Genomic DNA, 20,143 nt, shown 5'->3' with positions numbered 1-20,143 from the left:
GATAAAGGACACAATGGGATTCGTCCTGGCGGGCTCCAGATCGTGCATGTTGGGAGATAGGGGTCTTTGCAGAGAGGCAAGGAGGCCTGAGGAGGGGCAAATTTATTACTTGAAGAACTTTTAAAATAAAAATATTCTGTGGAATTGGAGCTCTGCTGATGTGTTTTCCCTAGATGGCTAGACTAAAGGATGGAGGAAGCACATAGTTACTGAGCATGTAGAGGGTTCCATACCTGGTGCTAACAGTTTCGACCTGTTTTCTTATTTCATCCTCATAAGTCCTTAAGATAGGTATTTTCACCCATCTCTGACAGGGAGGTGCAGAGTTTAGATAATTTGCTCAGAGTTATATAGCTAGTGAATTCTGGAACTAGGATTTGGACCTTTTTTTTTAAATATTTGTGCTCAACCTGCTCTGCCATGAAGTTTCTACGTAGAAAGAGGAATATTAAAAATAGAGCTTTGTATGAGAACTTCGCATCTGTTTTTGCTTGAAAGTTCTGATGCCCCTTGCAGGATTCTTAGCCTCTAAGACTAATTATTTGGTAATGTCATATGGACCTAAAACCTTCACATGTTTTACCCCAGTTTATCCACACCCACAGACTTAGGAAAAACTGTCCTCCCATTTCTCACAGTTTTTTAAAACCAAGGAATAGTTTTCAGAACACCTTTTCCCTTTTACCATTCTTAGACTCAACCTTGAAGTACCATTGCACACGTATTCTCGGAATATCTTTACTGGCCCAACTCTTCTGTATTCTTCCCAGCACGTGAAGGTGCTCCGAAAATGTTTGAAAGAGCAACTACTCTTCCCTCCCACTTTGCTTGTTTGGTTGTTTGCTCTCGCTTTATCTGCATGATAGGTGTTGAAAACTCAAATCTAAAATTTTAAAGGAAAGGAAATCAAATGTAAGCTGTTTTTTGTCTACCTGCAAATCTGTTCCTCTGTCAGTGTCAGTGTCACTGGCACCGGATGTAGCAGTTGCTTAAATTAAAAGTGTTGCGCTAAGCTGTGAGGTATTCCTGAAGTGAAACCTTAGGAGATTCAGTGCCCGTTTACTTTCCCATTGATTGTGGCATAACTGTCAGTGAGTCAGTTCCTACTAAATAGAGGGAGAGTGTCAGACTAAATTTAATGATGGTTTTTGAGGGTAAGGCTTTCATCACAATCTGATGTAAAGGTTTTGGGATCTTCACTCTGATAAAGAGGTGAAAGAAGATAACTTTAACTTTCATAGACACTGTAAAATAACTTAGTCTCTGTAATAAAGGATATATGGTAAGGTAATGTGGTCTTGTGTTACAAATTGAGAGAACCTCAATATTTGAAAAATCTAGGTTAATTTCAAGTTATTAATTAATTTTGTGGTAGGCAGTTAGACGTCAAGAGCAAGGACGATGGGCCAGGTATAGAAGGTCACCAGGGTAGAAAGCCTCAGGTGCCTAGCATCTGGCAAAACTGGGAAAACAAGAACCTCGCCCCCAGGGTAACCTTTCCTTCCCTAGCTTATCACTGGTCATGCAGTTTAGATTCCCTGACCTTTCATATCGCTGGTCATGTGGTTCGGACCCTCCCTCGACCTTTCCTCCCCTGGCATGTTGCTAGTCATGTGGGGGAACGAACAAGAGGTCTGGAGAATAGATAGCCCTTAAGCATTAAGCTCCCAGGACAATGTGGTTCTGACCCACATCAAATACATTTAGGCCCCAGTTGTACTTTGGCTCCAGACCCAGAAAAGCAGCAGAACCAGACAGGCTGTGCCTTGGCAGACATCTGGGCCAGCTTCATTGACTAATGACCCTCTGCCCTGGTACTGACCAATCACTGGAGACCATGACCCTGAAGGGACACACCTGAAAAGCTGATGAATATTCTATTGGGATCCTCCCCTGAGACCTCCAGATAAATACCCTGAAGAGGAAGACCTAGTGCTGCTCTCTCTATGGAGCATGCCAGCACCTTTCCCCACCCCCTTCCCCAGGCCTGTTTTCCTTGCCTCTCTCTTTCTCCTAAGCTCCTAGGGCCCTTCATTTGCCTCTGTAACTTGTTTCCTGAACCCATTTTTTCTACCACTCACTTCTTCTACCTTTGTGACTTTCTAAATAACCTTTCTCTTATAGTTTGAGTCTTGACTCTGAATTCTTTCCTAGCCAGACTCAAGTACCAAGGTTGCTGAACTGAGGTCATGTATGACCACACCAGTCTAACACTTGGTACCATTCTTGTCGCCAGCAATTTAACAGGTATTTTAACAGGCACCAACTATTTGCCAGGCACTGTTCTAAACAAAACAGTAAATGTTGTGTTCTCATGTAGCAAATAGACAATGTAAACCAACAGATATTGGTTTAGAATGTGATATAGAAGCAGGTATCTACTAAAGCAAGGGAAGGTTTTTGGAAACCACAATCTGGCGACTATCTGTGCTTCTTACTTTTGGGCTGTCATTGCTTTTAGTTTTTTCAGTGGCTAGTCGAGGGGGGGGTGTCTTCAGTTCATACTGGTATTTCAATTTCAAAATTAAACAAATGACAAAGTATTTTTATTTTTCCATTTGTATTTTTCTTTTTTCATTGAAAGTCTTGGTTGCCGGCAACAGTCACATAATACATATATGCAAGATGTAAGGTATATTTTAAATAACGCTGGTATTGCTGCTAACAGTGAATGAAGTTTAAGATGTCTTTTCAGCTGTATTTGTGCTTAGCATGTATCCCACTAAATATATATAGTGAAAAGACTGTGTTCTAAGGTTATTTAAAATAATTCATTTTTCTATGTGGTTTTGCCACCAACTTGCTATATGGTTAGGTTCATTCGTTTCAGTTTGTTTTCAATTTTTAGGGATTGTTTTTTTCCTTTTAGACTTAATTTAATTTTTTGAATATGTAAAACATATGCTTCTCAAGTCAGAACTATAACAGAAGCAAGGTATCCTCAGAAAAGTCTGATTTAACATGCCTCTCCCCTTCACCCTGTCTTCTCTCTCCCGCTTAGAGTTCACTCTTATTAACTTTAGTTTTTGACTTCTCCTTACATAGAGTGTTTCTCCCTAAATATAAGTAAATTAATATGTATGTATATTCATGTTCATATTTCTCTCCCTATTTATACCCAAAAGGCAGGTATGTAAACTTTCTATATTACATTATATGTTAATTATATTACATTATATATTATTATATTATATATTCCTATGAGAGAGTGTATGTTGTATATGCATATGAGCATGTGGATTTATCAGGGATCTCAATATAGCAAGGGGGGAAGGGACAGAGAGGGGGAGAGATAAGGAATTGGCTCATGAGCTTATGGAGGAAAGTCAGTGATGCAGTTCAGTCTGAATCCAAAGGCCTGAGAACCAGGGGAGCCGATGGTGTAAGTCCCATTCTGAGGGCCTTTGCACTTCCACTTCCCCTAAGAAACTCACCTTCTTAAGGTCTTTGCTCTGATGACACCTTCTTAGGGAGGCTTTCCCTGAACATACTGTTTTAAATTTACCCCAACACTCCTTTCCCCTTTTACTATAGTGTTTCTCGTAGTGATTCTCTTGGGACAAAGATTGTATTTTACTGTCTCCGACTGACCTTCTCACACACATTGACTATAAGCTCCAGGAGGGCAGGGGTTTTGTCTCCTTTCTTCACTGCTGAACCTGCAGGCCCTAGAACGGTGTGGCTGCACACAGCAGCACTCCACCTGTGTTTTTTGGATGCAGTTGAATGAATCGTATGCATAACGTGCCAGGAGAGCGTGAGGTATTGTTATGAAGATGATGAGGGATGGGCTTCTCAGGCTGTCTTTTTGGTTCCATATTGAAATTCAGCATGTTCATGTCCCTGGCGGTCATTTTTCTCCAGGAACACTGTAATATTTTATGCAGCCTCCCTCTGTAACAGGTGCTGAAACTCTCAGCGAATCTTTTTTTCTTCTCCTGTCTTCGCTTTTATAGCTCCCAATAGGCTAGTACCACATCATTTGGGCCGTTCTTGTTTTAATAAAATCAGTTCTCTATATTGAGAAAACCAGCCATAAGATTAGCTTCGTGATCATTTTTGAGACCCCTGCCCTTCCCTCCAGCCCCCCGTGAAGGCCGAGGTGTTTGCTGATGCTGCGGTCTGCAGAGTTACAGTCTTCTGCTGCAGAGTTAAATAAATGCAACCATGGCTCTTCTCTTCTACGAAAGTTTAGTTCACATTATCCTTCCAATTATTAATTTACAATATAATGTTGAAAATTCACTAAAGGTATTGCGTTCCCACTTGGGGAAAACTTCCCTTGAAAATCCCTGAGGATTGGCTGACCACATAATTCATATTGAAACTTTCTTTCAATCGCTTTATGATTTTCTGATCAGTGCTTTTTTTTTTTTTTTAAATCAAGAAGTAAAACAGTCACCAACTTACTGAAGGAAAAAGCATTCAACTCTGATGTTGCTTTTCCACAATTAGCAATAATTGTACCTAGAAAAAGCAAAAAAGCCTCAAAAGTCTTCTAGCTTAATTTGCTTTTGCAAAAATATAACACATCCCAACACTTTCTAATTTTGTTCTTTACTATTGTTGTTCTGTGTTATAACTGCCTGCTTTTAAAAAAGCTTGGTATTGTTATGAGACCTTTAGAAACAGGACTTGCTAATGGATGCAGAGATAGTGTGGAATAAATAGGATGGGAAAACATGCTGGATCAATTGGGACAGAACATTTTTCTTTCCTTACCTGTTTTTCAGCATTTATATAGGTTCTTCCAGGCAGTAAAATAAAATTTACCTAAGTAGACCAGGCTCAGACAATTATAATAAATGCTTTTAGTTATTTTCAGAAGAACCTACATTCATGGGTGGTCTGTGTTAATAGGTGAACTCATTGTATTTTGTTCATGATTATTTGTATTGCAAAACGTAGTTAAATATGAAAAATTTATGTTTTTTCTTTGCTAGATCTTAGCCAGTTCTTAGGCAAGCAAATTATCTTCATATAGTTATCTTTTAATTAATCTGCATTGGGATAGGGTTGGAAATAGCATTCTGTTTATTGTGAATTTAGGGCAAAATCCAGAAAGATGACTTAGTCAGAATATTATAAGCAGAAGTCACTGTTTATAAATCACTCATTAATAATGTTTCTTGAGTTACTAGGCTACATTTCCCTGTAATGATAGTTTATATAATTTAGTTTTAAGTTTTAACATTTTATTTGAAATCTTAACAACATCTTAGATAATCATTCAAAACATGAATTGTCATGGAGACTTCAGAGAAGTAACTGAATCTTATACTGATTCCAATATATCTTGAAAATATTTTACTTAAAGATTTATTCTTGCTATCAATTGTTTCTTATGATTAACTTCATTTCAAAGCAGAGTGCTAAAACCAAAGTGGAATATACATTTACTATCAAATAATTTTTTCTTTGCTAACCACATCTGTCAAACCCTGGACTGAACATGGTGATTGAGATTTTAGTCATCTTTGCAAACAGCTACATGAATACTTGTGGAACAGTGGGACATAAGAGCAGTAGGTACCCAAGGCTAAGTCACTCCATTTCCTGTGGCTATTTCTTCCTTACTTGGGATTAGGAAACAGATGCTGGAAGAAGAAAAAGATCGCAGTTCACCTTCATAGTTGTATCTGGGATCTCAATTCCCATTACCAAGAACTCATTTGTTCTGGGCAGATATTTCCCTTTAGTTATTCTTACGTTGACTATGGACAGCTTTGGGGCTGCCTCCTGAACCTTAATCAGTTCTTCCAGGATTTTGGAGCCTGCCTTTCTCCTGTAAATGGGAAAGGTGAGAAAGTATATTGGAGGTAGCACGCTTTTGGATGATACATTTTGTTTTTGTTTCCTTTAACTTTGAAAAGTTGGAGGCCCTTTGTAATGCGGGTGATAGAGAGGACAAGCTGTAGTTGCTTAGAGGCTGAGGGTTTAGGATTACATGGAATTATGATGTGTCTCAAAAGAATTATAATTCCAGGTTTTAAGAGTGGTAATGTAGTTGGCAAGGGGGGAGCTCTTAGTGTTGAGACTTTGTAAAGCAAGCCCATTGTGTTTCCTAGACATAGGTGCTTGTTTGGGGTGGCATGGGATGAGGGGCTGATGGAGATTACTGGGAATGGCTGCTTCTCGTAACACTGGCGTTGCTCTGGAACAGCCTTTGTAAACCATGTATCACCATATCTAAACAGAACACTTCATTAAATTTTTAGTTTTTAAGATATCTTAAGTAATGCACGGTGTATCCTGTGCCTTCTGTTTATTACTACGTGCTTTGATTTTTAAACACCTTATTCAATAATTTTATTGTTACTGATCTCGAGCTCCTCCCCCACCCTTAGAAAGGAGGGTGAAACAGTCTTTGATTGTCCAAGATGGAATTGATGGAAATATTTTACAACTTTGAATAAATTTTTAAAACCTAATCTTCCTAAGCTTACACTATTATGACCCTGTTGATGAGAAGCGTTACCCCTGAAACTAGGTCTGAGTTCTATTTTGGAAACAGAAATTTCCGCAAATTCAATTTGGAATCAACACGTGGGCACTTTTTTTTCTCTTTTTCATGGTCTTAAATACAGAAAAGCATAATCAATTTTAAGCTTCTTATAAATGAAGGAGCACTTGTTTACGTGGGTAAAATGACTCTATCTAAGTAGCGTATTGAAGTTCATGTTAATGTTTGCTATTTAATGACACCTAATGATATTCAATGAAGGGTTATACTAAACTGGAGAGAAAATGTGTTACCCAGGCAACTGCCTCAGGCAGACTGGAGATTCAGGCATATGGCTCTATAGTACACATTATTTCGGCATCTTTAAGCATAAAGAACCACACATGTAATTGACTGTGAAAAATTACTGCTCAGTTACTGTATTGTATGGTCATAATAGAAGTAAATGAATACGTCATTGTTGTTGGAACAAGTCTGTTGGGAATCACTTGTAGACTCTACTATTTAAGAAGGAAAAATACAATAAGAAGAAAATAGCTGGTTTAATTAACATGTAAAATTGGGTTAATTTGAATTCAGCTGGCACAGCAGATATTAATGTTGGCTGTTGTGTGCATGTGTGATATTCTGGCTCAAGCCTGTGTACTTCCATTTCTTCTTGCCCACACCATGAATAATTTTATTTTTAAAAATATGATAAAGGGCTCTTTCGGTCACTCAATGTTTGCTTTGCCAGTGGCTTATGTTATATTCACATCAAAAAAGGTTTTTGTGTGGATCCAAAACATAGATTTTTAACTGAATGGGAGAAAATGTTAAAATGTTCCCGAGTAATTGATAATGTTTCTCAAAGAGGAATCAGTAAAGCTGATTTCATGTAGTTTTAAAAAATTGAAAGTGGCAGGTTTGCTCTTCACTTCTGTGTCTGTGCTTAGGTGCCTTTTGTTTTCAAACCTCATTTTGCTCATCACTGCCTTGCTTCAGAGATTCAGAAAAACGCTTTGAGACAGGCATTGTTCCAATTAAGAAAGCGTTTAATGCAACCATTTTTATTTTGGTATTTTAAAGTGCTATTTGAGCAAAGAACAGCACACATAGGTAAACAGGCATCTTTAAGAGTACGCATGAGAAAATTCTGTTCCTCCGCCTGTCCTCTGTGCCTTAGGCACTTACAGAGTCTCTTGAGTGGAGGTACTTTTTGTGCTTTTCAGCTCTAAACCAAGGGAACAATCCAACTGGAGACCGAAGTCAGAGAAACAAAGGGGTTGGCAGCGCGTGCTCTGCAGGAAGCCTCTGAAGCAACTGGTTATCCGGTGGCAATGGAACAACTAAGCTGCTACTCTGCGCAGTGATCGCCACTATGCAGTGGTCGCTTCAAAAATGCTGGTTAACAAATCTGTGTGCCTGCTGGCTTTCAGTCACTGATTTCTTATCTGTAGTTTATCTCCCCAGTAGTGTTCTTTTTTTTCCCAATTTATCTTTATTGAAAATAGTACAGGTGTCCCCTTTTTCCCCATTAACCCCTTCCACCCTGCATCCACTCCCCATCCCAGGTCTGAAGACTATTGTCTGTGTCCATGGGTTATGGATATATACATATAAATTCTTTGGTGAATCTCTCCCTACACCCCTACACACCCTCCACCTTCCCTCTGAGATTCTTTTTTTTTTTTTTTTTTAAATATATCTTTATTGGTTTCAGAGAGAGGAAAGGAGAGGGAGAAAGAGAGATAGGAACATCAATGATGAGAGAGTCATTGATTGAGCCCACAAATCGGGCATGTGCCCTGACCGGGAATCGAACCCTAATCGCCTGGATCCTAGGTTGACGCTCAACTGCTGAGCCACGCCTGGCCGGGCCCTCTGAGATTCTTCAGTCTGTTCCATGCTTTTATGTCACTGAATCTATTTTGTTCATCAGTTTATTTTGTTCTTTAGATTCCACATATAAGTGAGATCACGTGATGTTTGTCTTTCTCTGACTGGCTTATTTTGCTTAGCATAATATTCTCCAGGCCCATCCATACTGTCCCAAAGGGTATGAGATCCTTCTTTACAGCTGCATAGTATTCCATGCTGTAAATGTCCCACAGCTTTTTTTATCCACTCATCTACTGATGGGCACTTGGGCTGTTTCCAGATCTATTGTAAGTTGTGCTGCTATGAACACAGGGGTGCATATATTCTTTCTGATTAGTGTTTCAGGATTCTTAGGATATATTCCTAGAAGTGGGATCACTGGGTCAAAAAGCAGTTCCATTTTTAATTTTTTGAGGAACCTCCATACTGTTTTCCATAGTGGCTACATCAGTCTTCATTCCCACCAGCAGGGTACCAGGGTTCCCCTTTCTCCACACCCTCCACAGCACTTGTTGTTTGTTGATTTGTTGCTGGCAGCCATTCTGACAGGTGTGAAGTGATACCTCATTGTGGTTTTAATTTGCATCTCTCTGATGTTTAGCAATGTTGAGCATTTTTTCATATGCCTCTTGGCCATCTGTATGTCCTCTTTGGAGAAGTGTCTGTTCAGATCCTTTGCCCATTTTTTAATTGGGTTGTCTTCCTCTTGTTGCGTTGTATCAGTTCTTTGTATACTTTGGAAATTAGCCCCTTATCAGATGCTACATCAAACTAAAAAGCTGCACAGCAAAAGAAATCATCCTCAAAATACAAAGGAACCCCACAGTATGGGAGAACATATTTGTCAAGGATGCATCTGATAAAGGGCTAATTTCCCCAGTATTGTTCTTTTTTATTATTTTTAAAAAGTATCTTTATTGATTTTAGAAAGAGGAAGGAAGAGGGGGAGAGAGAGATAAACACATCAATGATGAGAGAGTCAGTGATCAGCTGCCTCCTACACGGCCCCCACTGGGGATCGAGCCCGCAACCCGATCTATAACCGTGATCTCCTGGATCAGAGGTTGATGCTCAACCTCTGAGCCACACTGGCTGGGCCCCAATGTTGTTCTTCATTTGCCATTTTAATAAAGAGAAAGCCTCATGCACCCTTAGTTAAAAGAATAAGGAAGATATAGGAATCCTAGATTCTCTAAAACTTACTTTGCTTGCCTAACTACTTTTCCCCTTTTTTGCCAGTGGTCTCTTTTTCCCCCTTTAAAGAAAATCCCCAGTTTAAAATGATGTTTATGTTTTATTTTGTTTTTAATTTAGTACATTTTTCCTTTAAAATACACACACACACACACACACACACACACATACACACGAGTCTTTGGATAGATCTCAAAATGCTGTTTAATCCATGATGTTAATTAAAATACAGAATATTTGATATACCTTAAATTCTGCTTTCAACATTGGTAATTTTACAAAATAAAGATAATATAATATGATGAGATAGTATTTTAGGGGTTTTTTTTGTTTTTGTTTTTGTTTTTTTAATGGTGTCTATTAGTGGCCCCAGTCAGGTGTCTCGGTTGGAGCATTTTCTTGTACATCAAGAAGGTTGTGGTTTTGATTCCTGGTCAGGACACATACCTAGGTTTTGGGTTTGATCCTTGGTCAGGGAGCATACTGGAGGCAACCGATCGATATTTCTCTCTTTCTCTTTTTCTCTCTCTCTCCCTCTCACTTCCTTCCTCTCTCCCTCTCCCTCTCTCCCTCTCTAAAATCAATAAACATATCCTCGGGTGAGGATTTAAAAAAATGCTGTCTATTAGTATTTAAGAAATAATGGGATATCTATCTAGAGTCTTATGGAGATAAAGAATATGATTTGTCTCTAGTTTTAAAAGCTTGGTAGTTCTTTTCCTTGATGCAGTGTCACTCTTGTGGAGATTTGTCATGATTAGAGCTCTTTTATGACTCAAAGGTTAAAAGATGGGGTCCTGGGGGGTGGCGGGGCAAGGGGGGACGCATTCTTCTGAGGTCACTTGGCAGTATGATTTAATAGGGAGGAGGGGGAGGAATGGGGAATAGAGGATGTGTAGGTGAAAGATATTTTCTGGTGTGTAACTGAATGAACTATTAGCCAAAGAGAAGTAGAAGGGAGGAATCACACCTGGTAAATGTGTGTGATCTCTTTGGGAGTGAAGAAAATGTTGGTGGTATAAGAACACCCTCCATAAATCCCACCAGTTGGCACAGTCCACCTTGGGCAGCTCAGGTGTTATTTGGAGTGAAATACAAGGCAGTGGACAGACAGGTAGATCGGAAGTATGGGCGTATCACTTACTGCATTAAGCTCACAATTACGAGAGCCTATATATTTATCTTTCCTTGGCAATATGGAGGCAGTGATAAACGCAGAGGTCGTATTTATAGGCTAAATTCATGATAACAATACAGTAAAATTGCTAATAAAATGTTTAATAGGTTCTTAAAGCCAGGCAGTAGCCTACTTGTTGGAACAATTTTCAATCTGCCAGATTTCATTGGAGCCAATGAATTTAAATAGGCCCTTGGCAAACGCAGCAGTGAGATTTGAACCCGAGTGAGTGGTGGATCTGAGAAGCCCAGCTGGCCTCAGAACAGATGCACTCCTGGGATTGCCAAGGCCAGGGCTGGAGCCAGAGTGGGCATGGAAGGCTCCCTGTAACTGAAAATGGGAGTAAATGAGATTGTAGAGTGAAAGGCATTAGAGAGAGCACCGTCCATAAATCAGGAAAGGAGGTCTCCGCCAACTTGCCTAGATATTAGTTAGGCAAAGGGAACAGTAGAACTCAGGTCTCTTTCCCCCTTATTATTGATGGTTTGTAGAATGTAAAATTAGGTGGTATTGCATTGTCTTTGTTAAGAAATTTACATAATTGGCGCTGTGAAGCTTTAGATCCTTTGCTCACTGACCATCATCTGGCGAATTAAATAAAATCTTTATTTATGAGCTCCTTCATCATCTGCCTGGCTAGCAGAGTTCATATCTTCAGTAACCTCAGAGCCTTAGAATCTGTCTGTGATTTGGGCTGCCACAGCCCCTGCAGCCATAGTCCCCTTGGGGTCCCCAGCTGGCACCTGACTTGCCTCTGGGCTTTAAAAGGAGTGTGTTGGAACTTCTAGGACAAACTCTTCCCCCAGCTCTGTCTAGAAATTGAATCCTGGATTTGACCATTTCTTATTTAAGCCTCTCCTGCTACAACTCCAGTCCAGCCGACAGCAGCCACTCTCTGATGGTACACCCTCTGCTTGGCCCTTTAATCCGTGTTCCCCAGGGTCCTGAGTTTTCATTTGATGAGGTCACATCACTCCCCTGCATAAAACTCTCTAGCAATGGCTATTTCCCCTGTATGCTTGGAATAAAATCCCCACGGCCCTGTATGCCCTGCACATTCCTTCGTCCCCATGTCCCCATTCATGTCCCTCCTTCTGTGGTCTCCAGCCACTCAGGTGTCTCATGCCCTGTGGAACTAGCCCAGGCTGGCCTGACTTAGGGTGAAATCTTGCACTGAGATTTCTTCTGCCCAAAATACCCTTCCTCCTGATCTTCCCAGTGCTTGCTCCTTTTCGTCATTCAGATCTTAATGCCACCTCCCGAGAGGCATTTGCTGGCCACCTTAGGCTGAACGGCTCCCTCTCTGCCATCCCCGTCATTCTCAAGCTTGGCTGAAAGGTGGAATCACTTGGGAAGTTTAAAAAAGCAAATGGTTTTTCACGTCCTCCTCAGACCAATTAAATAGACTCTTTGGGGCTGAGGAACACTGGTTTAATGCATTCCTCATCTTCTACATAGCGGTTATCTGATTCTGGAATCATCTTATCTTTATATTTGTACGTTTGTGCTCATTGCCTGCCTTCCCCACTAGAGTGTGATTCCTTGAGGACACAGATTCTGTCCATCTTACTCATTTTTACGGTATCCTTGCTGTCTAAGGTATTGCCTGGCATATAATAGGTGCAGGGTACATATGTGCTTGAGGGCCTGGACAGTGTATATTTGCAAGGCATTTGGGAGGGAGATAAAAGAACTGGAAACCCCCCAAAGCTCATAAAGATGTTCAAATAATGGAGGCCAAAGCTCTTCGGATAAACTTATGATCACAGGAAAGCCCAGTCCTGCTTTTTTTTTTCTTCTTGACATTCACAGATACTTGAACCTGGGTGGTCCGGTGGTTGGAGCCCTGTTTTGGGAGCTGGGTTTTACTTTTATCTCTGCCATTAATCCTGGACAATTGTTTGGCTTCTGTTATAACACACAGAAGAAGGTTATAGGGAGAAGTTATTCTTGCGGGGCACTCTTGTGGTTAGGAACCATAAGCAAAAGTGGTAATTGGGTTTTGATATGGTGCGTTGTCTACAACCAAACTTCCTGACGTCTGAACTGATCAGATCCTTATGTGCAGTCGCTTAAACTTTCATAGCCGCAGAGTTGGCCTGGAGATAGGAGCCAGGCTGGAGATGAAAGGGACCACATGGGGTATGAGCCACTGGTGAGCTAGAATAAGCAACGGCAGGGAGAAACAGGAGAACTGGAGGCTACCCCCCAGCCAGAGGTAGTGTGATCGTTTCAGTCATTGGTTTCTTTTCCCCTTCCCCCCGTTTCTTATTCAGTCCTCCTGTCATTATCCAGGTCTTGGTCCTTGCCATTTTGTTTCATATACATTTCTATTTTTTTATCACAAAAATAGTGTACTATGTGTATTATTGAAAAGATTAGGAAATGTGAGCAAGCAAAAAGAAAGAAAACTTAAATTTCTAATAATTTGACTCCCGAGAGAGAATCTCTGCCAACATTTTGGTATTATACATCCTTCAAACTGTGTGTGTATAAAATATTACTTTTGTCCATTTTTAACAAAAAGGGAGCACTTTATAAAAACATTTGTGTAACTGGTTTTTTACTTAATAACATGTATTTGTGGACAATTTTTAGTGATTGGATAGTGTTCGTTTGTTTAATCCATCTCATATTGGTGCATATTGAGGTTGTTTTCGCTTTTTCATGATTCTCAGCTCTGCACCTTGAACAGCTCTCTAGGTAAAAGTTTGCACACATTCATTAATTATTTTTTAGGATAAGTTCCTGGAAGTGGGATTATGGTGTCAAAGACTGTAGGCATTTTAAAGTCTTGCTGTGTTGTCAGGTTGTCCTCTGGAGACCATAGCACGATTTACTGTTATCCCTTTGTCATTAGGAGCCCATCTTTCTCCCTCAGGCCTTCGTAGCTGTTTCCTGGGTTCAACCAACCCATCTCCCCAACTCTAGGCTCTTCTCCTTCCAGTTCATTTATCACTCCTCTGCTGGATTAAACAATCAGAAGTACAGATTCGTCATGTCACTAAAAATTTCAGACCCTTGTCTATCATCATGACCACCATGCCTTCCATTGCACTTGCCCTCACTCCATCAAACCTGCACTTGTGTGGTTCTTCATCTCTGGCCTTCCTTCCTGGTTCCTGGCTCACCGTCTATGCCTTGGACCACCAGGTCTTGGGGAAGAGAGATTGTATTTTCATCTGCGTATTCCTAGCACTGGCCTGAACTCAGCACATGAGTAAGTACCAGAGTCCCACTGCAGTTGGTGGCCTCTCCTTTTCCCACCACCCATTACGACTTCATTACATCTTACCTGTCCTGCAAGACTAAACATTACATGTCCCCTTGGTCACATCTTCCATCTGGTATCATATGTTCCTAATTTCCCATCTCCTCCTTTGTCTCAATAAAACAAAAATCTCTCTATCCTCTGAATTCATTGAGTAATGTATCTCCAGTTCCCTTATATTAAGAACCACCTTTACCATAATATCATAGTTTTCAGTCTGTATTCTTTATTGACTTTTAAGTATCTCCAGGCTAAGAGCCATCCCTTGCAAAGTTGAAAAGGGGTGGGGATAGGAGACCAAAAGTTGTGCTACTGTAAAGAAGCACTGTGATCATTTTGGTATGTATCCTGCCAGTATCTTTCTATGTATATGATAGGTAACCTTACATTGTCATAAGTTTAATCTACTTTTAATCCCTCTCTTTGGCTCAGTATGTGATAGTGGTATGTAGTGTTTTCACTGCTTTACCTGGACTTTAAAGGAGTTGTCAAGTTGCTTCTGTTATAGATAGCTTTCAGAAGGAGGAAAACAGCTCTAGTTTGGAAAACAAACATGACTTACTTAAAAAAAAATCTCTGGTAGCAGCAGAACCATAAAATACAGCAGTTAGAAACCTGACCTCTGAGCAGTGTAGGCCTATGAAAACGTGACATCTATGTTTGCCTCCATGTTAGGGTACCCACCCACGTCTCACTGTTAGTTGTTGCAGGTGAGCATAAATGTCAAATACTTTTCCTTTGAGACTAGGCAGAGTTCATCAGAGTTGTATGATTTATTTTAAAAGGCATTGAGCATTGTCAAAGAAGGTTAGGGAGTGGAGGGTGGGAAAGGGAACGAAGCGAGCCCAGCAGCCAGGTCTGAACTTGATTAAGCTTGTATTCTTCGTTGTAATTTATGCTAATACCCATTAAATCTGTAAAGCAAGACTGAAGTACTGTTTATATGAAAAACATACATAAATGTTTTTAGATACCGTGCCGTAAGTGAGTATAGTACTATATAATTACTCTGATAGCCTTCTTGCCAGATTACCTTGAAAATCCAAAATAATCTTAGTGAACAGTAAGACATTATGATTTCATGGTTCATCTGTATACCTCCTACATAGATGTAGAGTACTTGTGTCTAATAGGATTACCAAATTACATACCTTCTTGGTATCTGACATGCCTAAAATACCAGAATATTCAGTGGCCCATTGTGGTTATGAAACCACTTTGACATTGCCAGAGGATTTGTTCATGCACATTTATAACCTTCAGGTTTCTTGTACCATTTTGAGAGAGGCAAGGTGCTCTGTTTATTTTATTGAAGGCTTTCTTTATTCAGATCATTCAATTTTTTTTAAATGTCCCTTTTCTAGGTAACACACTGTGTGATTCACTTTTAACTAACCTAACATCTGTGCAGGGATAATTGAGCAAATATGGTTGGCTTTCTGCCTTTTACTTGCCAGCAAGTGAAACTAGTGAGCAATGTGGCTGTATGGTTGTTGGGGTCTACTCAGAGAGGGTCATGGTGTGTAAGGAGGGGTGGCGAGAAGGAAGCAGTCAGAAACACATTGCTTCTCTCTCCTTCCTCAGTAGTCTAGAAAGTGGTGGACTAGCCTTTGTTTCAAGACTCCCAGGTCTTGCCCTGGCCTGTGTGGCTTAGTTGGTTGTGTTGTCCCGTGCACCCAGAGGTCCTGCTGGTTCAATTCCCTGTCCGTTGGGACACATGCTCAGGTTGCGCACTCGATTCCCTGGTGAGGGGTGTGCAGGAGGCAGCCTTCTGATCAATCAATGTTTCTCTTTCTCTCCCTCTCCCTTCCCCTCTCTCTCTAAAATCAACAGAAAACATACTTAAAATAAATAGATAAATAAAAAACTCCAGACCTGACCCTCCAACCTTGGCCTCTGTATTAGTTTGCTAGGGCTGCTGTAACAAAATACCACACATTATTAAGTGACTTTAAAAAAAGAAATTTATTGTCTCACAGTCTGGAGGCTTAGATCAAGGTGTTTGCAAGGTTGGTTCCTTTTGAGGCTGGGAGGGACAACCTGTTCCATGCCTCCTTTTAGCTTCTGTGGTTTGCTGGCAGTCTTCAGTTTTCCTTGGCTTATAGAAGCATCACCGTCACCCCTGCCTTCACCTTCACGTGGTGTTCTCCCTGTGCACATGTCTGTGTCCAAATTTCCCCTCTTCATAAGGACTCTAGTCACATTGGATCAGGTGCCCGCCCTACTCCACTATGAGCTCATCTTAACTAATTACATCTGCAACAACCCTATTTTTAAATAAGCTCATATTCTGAGGTACTGGAGGTTAGGACTTAAACATGAAGTTGTAGGGGTAACACAGTTCAACCCCCTATCAGCCTCTTTCCTGAGTTCCAAGCTGGTCCTTTTGGTTTCCTGCTGAGTACCACACCTCAGTGTCCCACTGATACCTTGCATCTAACCTGGTCAGAATTGCTCTTAATATCTCACTTCCCTTCTCTCTAACTCCCCCCCCCCCATCTTTGGTAGTAGTACCATCATTCTACTCAGACACCCGAGTTAGAAGTCTTGTCAACTTTAAAATGTGTTCTTTAAATGCCAGAACTCCATGAAGCATTCCCCAATTCTTCTAGGCCAAAATAAATCACTCCTCCTTTTGTGCCCCTTAGTGTTTTATTTCTTCTTTTTCTTTGACCCTGAACTCTTGCATTCTGGTGCATATATATGCATATGACCTCCTTTCCTTCCCCCAAGGTTGTAAGCTCCTTTAGGCTAGCCAGGAAGGTTTTACCCAGGTTTGCTTCCCTCCCCACCCGTTTTTGAGCATAGATTCTCAGTGAGATGGCCTGAGTGGAGAGGATAGAACCTCTGGGTAGGTATTCTTCCATCATGTGTGCTGATCTTGAATGTTCCCATGCACTTGTAAGGATGGTTTTGGATGGTGAATGACAGATGGTGTATAGAACACAACAGGAGTTTTTTCTTTCTTTGTGACATTGTTATAACCAGGTGACATTCTGGGAACAGCTAAGGTAGCTTTGTAACACTTTGTATAAGAATATGTTCTTTCTAAGGATGTTTAGGAGTAATTAAATGTCCTGTGAAACATAGGAACACACTCCTGTTTTCTTCTTCCCTGTATGACCTCCAGAAACTTGGACTGTCTCAGTGTATCATTGAACTAGTTAGACATTTAAAATACAAATTAGTGGCAAAGAACATTTCTAGAAAAGATATTGTGGATTTGTTTATTTCTTGTGGATTTGTTTATTTCTTGAAAGTCAAGGCATCTGTGGCCTGTCATGCTCTTCCTGTCAGATAAATTTGGTCATGTCATGACCTTGCTCAGAAACTTTCAACCACTCCTTGCTTCCTGGAGAAGAAAGACCGGCCCCTCTTCTTGTCTTCAGGCCCATCTTTGCTCTTACGTGTCTAATCTCATTTCACAGTGTTCTCTTTTATGCACCTTATTGTACAGACAAAGTCAGTTTCTCACCATTCTCCTGGGACACTGCCTAGCTTTCTTGCACGGGCCTCCTGCAGGCAGGTCCCCCGCTGAAAGCACCCTCCCTTTTACGCCCGTGCCTGCACACCTGAATTTCACTCATTTTTTCAGATGCAGCTCACCTTCCATTTCTGCAGCATAGCCTTCTTTGATTTCCTAACAGAATTCTGCTTGCATATTGGTCTCTGTCATATGATTTGTCTTTCCTTCATAATATTTCTACACTATTATTGTCTGCCTTACCAGACCAAAAGTTCCTCTGGGTCACGCTTCATGTCTGATTTATCTGTGTTCTGTCCCCTTCCCCAGTATCATCCCTGGTTTAATCCTCATGTGATCAGTAGATATCAGTAATGAATGAATCTCTACGAACCACTTTTACGTGGCGTATAAAAATATTAATGAATGGCAAAGGTACTCTACTTGCTGTTGTACAATCACATCTTCATCTAAAGTATCTAAGCTTTAATTCTAGAATCCAACACTGTGCCTGAAACAAAAGTGATTTGTTGAGGAAAAGTTACCTTTGAAATTATAATGTATCTAATGTGTCACCATATCCTCAAGCCTGTCATGCCTTTTAGATTCTGTACATTGTCATTTCAGTCCACTATATGTAAAAGGAAATGCTAAGTGTTCATAAATGTTTTTTAGGTTTAAATTTTCTTTTTTGACAGTGACATTTTCTTTTTTTCCTTAGTGCCTATTTGCAGATGCTTTTATTTTTCACAAGCTACTGACTTTATGCTTTGTGCTTGTTTTATGTTGCAGGTTAATATCCTTTCAAGAATTTGTAGCATTTGAATCCGTCCTGTGCGCCCCGGATGCTTTGTTCATGGTGGCCTTTCAGCTGTTTGACAAAGCTGGCAAAGGAGAAGTTACCTTTGGTAAGGGCGTGAGTGTGTGCACCTGAGTAAGTGCAGGCTTGTGTGAGCTTTTTTCTTTTTTCCCCCTGGAATGAAATGTACGGAGGTGCTTTTAAGGAATTAGCATATTCCTTTTAGCAAAGCTATCAGTGTTTGGGGGCCGCAGTTCAACTGGCTCCCTATTTGAAAACATAAGTTTCTGGCTTAGTTTGATCCTCTGGTTTTGTTTCAAGGCAAGTGAGGATGTGGCAGGACTTTTCTCCAGAGGCCTAGGATGTGAGAGCTGGACGAGCTTCTGTTCATACCTTCACAGTCAGTACTGCTTTCTTTCCGCTGACAGAATAAAGACATTCATCAGCTGCCTAAGAACAGAAAGTACTCCTGTCCCCAGGACTTTGTGTTCTTACCTTGTCCTCAGGGGGGTTGCTTGAGGCAAGAGGTGTTGCACAGGATGGTAGTTGAGAGTGGTACACGGAGAACCTTGTCCTTCTACACAGTTTGTCCCCCTGCAGCTGGGTGGGCAGCACCTGCTGTCTTTATTTTGAAAGGCAGAGCCATCTTCATGGATTAGCTGCAAAGCTGCAGAAAACCCTGAAGTCTTTTAAGTATTAGAAGAAAGAGGGGACCAGGAAGTGGTGGGGCAGTAGTAATTTCTTTTTATTTTTTTATTATTATTTTAAAATATATTTTTATTGATTTCAGAGAGAGGAAGGGAGAGGGAGAGAGAGAGATAGAAACATCAATGATTAGCCCGGCCGGGTATAGTTCAGCGGTTGAGCATCGACCTAGGATCCAGGCGATCGGGGTTCGATTCCCGGTCTGGGCATATGCCTGGGTTGCAGGCTAGGCAGCCGATCAATGACTCTTTCATCATTGATGTTTCTACCTCTCTCTCTCCTCCTCCTTTCCTCTCTCTGAAATCAAGAAAGATATATTTAAAAGAAAAAAGAAAGAAACATCAGTGATGAGAGAGAGCCATTGATTGGCTGCCTCCTGCATGGTCCCTGCTGGGGCGATGCTCCACTGCTTAGCCACGCTGACTGGGCAGTAAGTTCTTTTTAAAAAGAACTGCCCACTGAAGCAAGATTTGACAGAGTAGTACGTTTCCCTGGACTGTGAAGTGTCCAGCATACGTTGTCTGAGCTTGTGAACCTGCTATACACAGCACTGCCCATGAAGAATTTGGGAGCCCTTTGGGACATACAGATTGTGCATTCAGGGGAGATGGCTGGCTGATGTGCCCATTCGAAGTATCTTTATTCACAGTTTCCAATTCATTCAGAACTCTTGGTAGATTATGAGAAAAGTGCAGGTGAGGGGGAATACAGATGGTGTAATGGAGCACCATTCATTCTGGAATGGTTCTGGAACTGGACAGACTTAGCCATCTCCAGCCCTGCCACTTTTGTCTCAGCCAAATTAGTTGTCCTCTCAGGTCTTCATTTTCCTTACCAGAAGCGAAGATAATAATTACATACAGTATAGGCAGGACAGTACAGTAGATTTATCCTAGCAGCCTTCCCCCTCTCCCATCCACTGCTCCGTGGACATGACAGTTATTTAAGGCTAGATAAGCTAGGGCACAGGCAAAACACATATATTTGTTTTTGTTTCATATAATCTAGAAGCTCACATTGCTTTCCATTAACACTGCATGAGGATTATTTAGTATTTAAAAAATCCTTTGAATAATTTTAGTGTTTTTCCCCCCCATCACCTAATTCCTCTTAGCATCCCTGTAACCACAACTCTTTGGTGGAACACTCATGAAAAATGTCCCCATTCAAATCTTTAAGTAATACATGAGCAGCTAACCCATGGTGGCGTT

At 40.8% G+C, this 20,143-nt stretch overlaps 1 protein-coding gene across 3 annotated transcripts in view; it reads left to right on the top strand.

Annotated features, from left to right (window-relative positions):
* Window positions 1-20,143, top strand: part of SLC25A13 (solute carrier family 25 member 13) — a 169,167-nt gene that overhangs the window by 40,615 nt on the left and 108,409 nt on the right. For all 3 annotated transcript variants that reach the window (XM_081146688.1, XM_081146687.1, XM_081146689.1), the window contains exon 4: window positions 18,221-18,336. In XM_081146688.1, the coding sequence (XP_081002814.1) occupies window positions 18,221-18,336 (116 nt within the window). The remainder of the gene's footprint in view (window positions 1-18,220; window positions 18,337-20,143) is intronic.

The sequence above is a fragment of the Miniopterus schreibersii genome (genome assembly GCF_964146895.1).
Source record: "Miniopterus schreibersii genome assembly, chromosome: 9".
NCBI lineage: Eukaryota > Metazoa > Chordata > Mammalia > Chiroptera > Miniopteridae > Miniopterus > Miniopterus schreibersii.
This window is presented reverse-complemented; position numbering and strand designations above follow the sequence as displayed.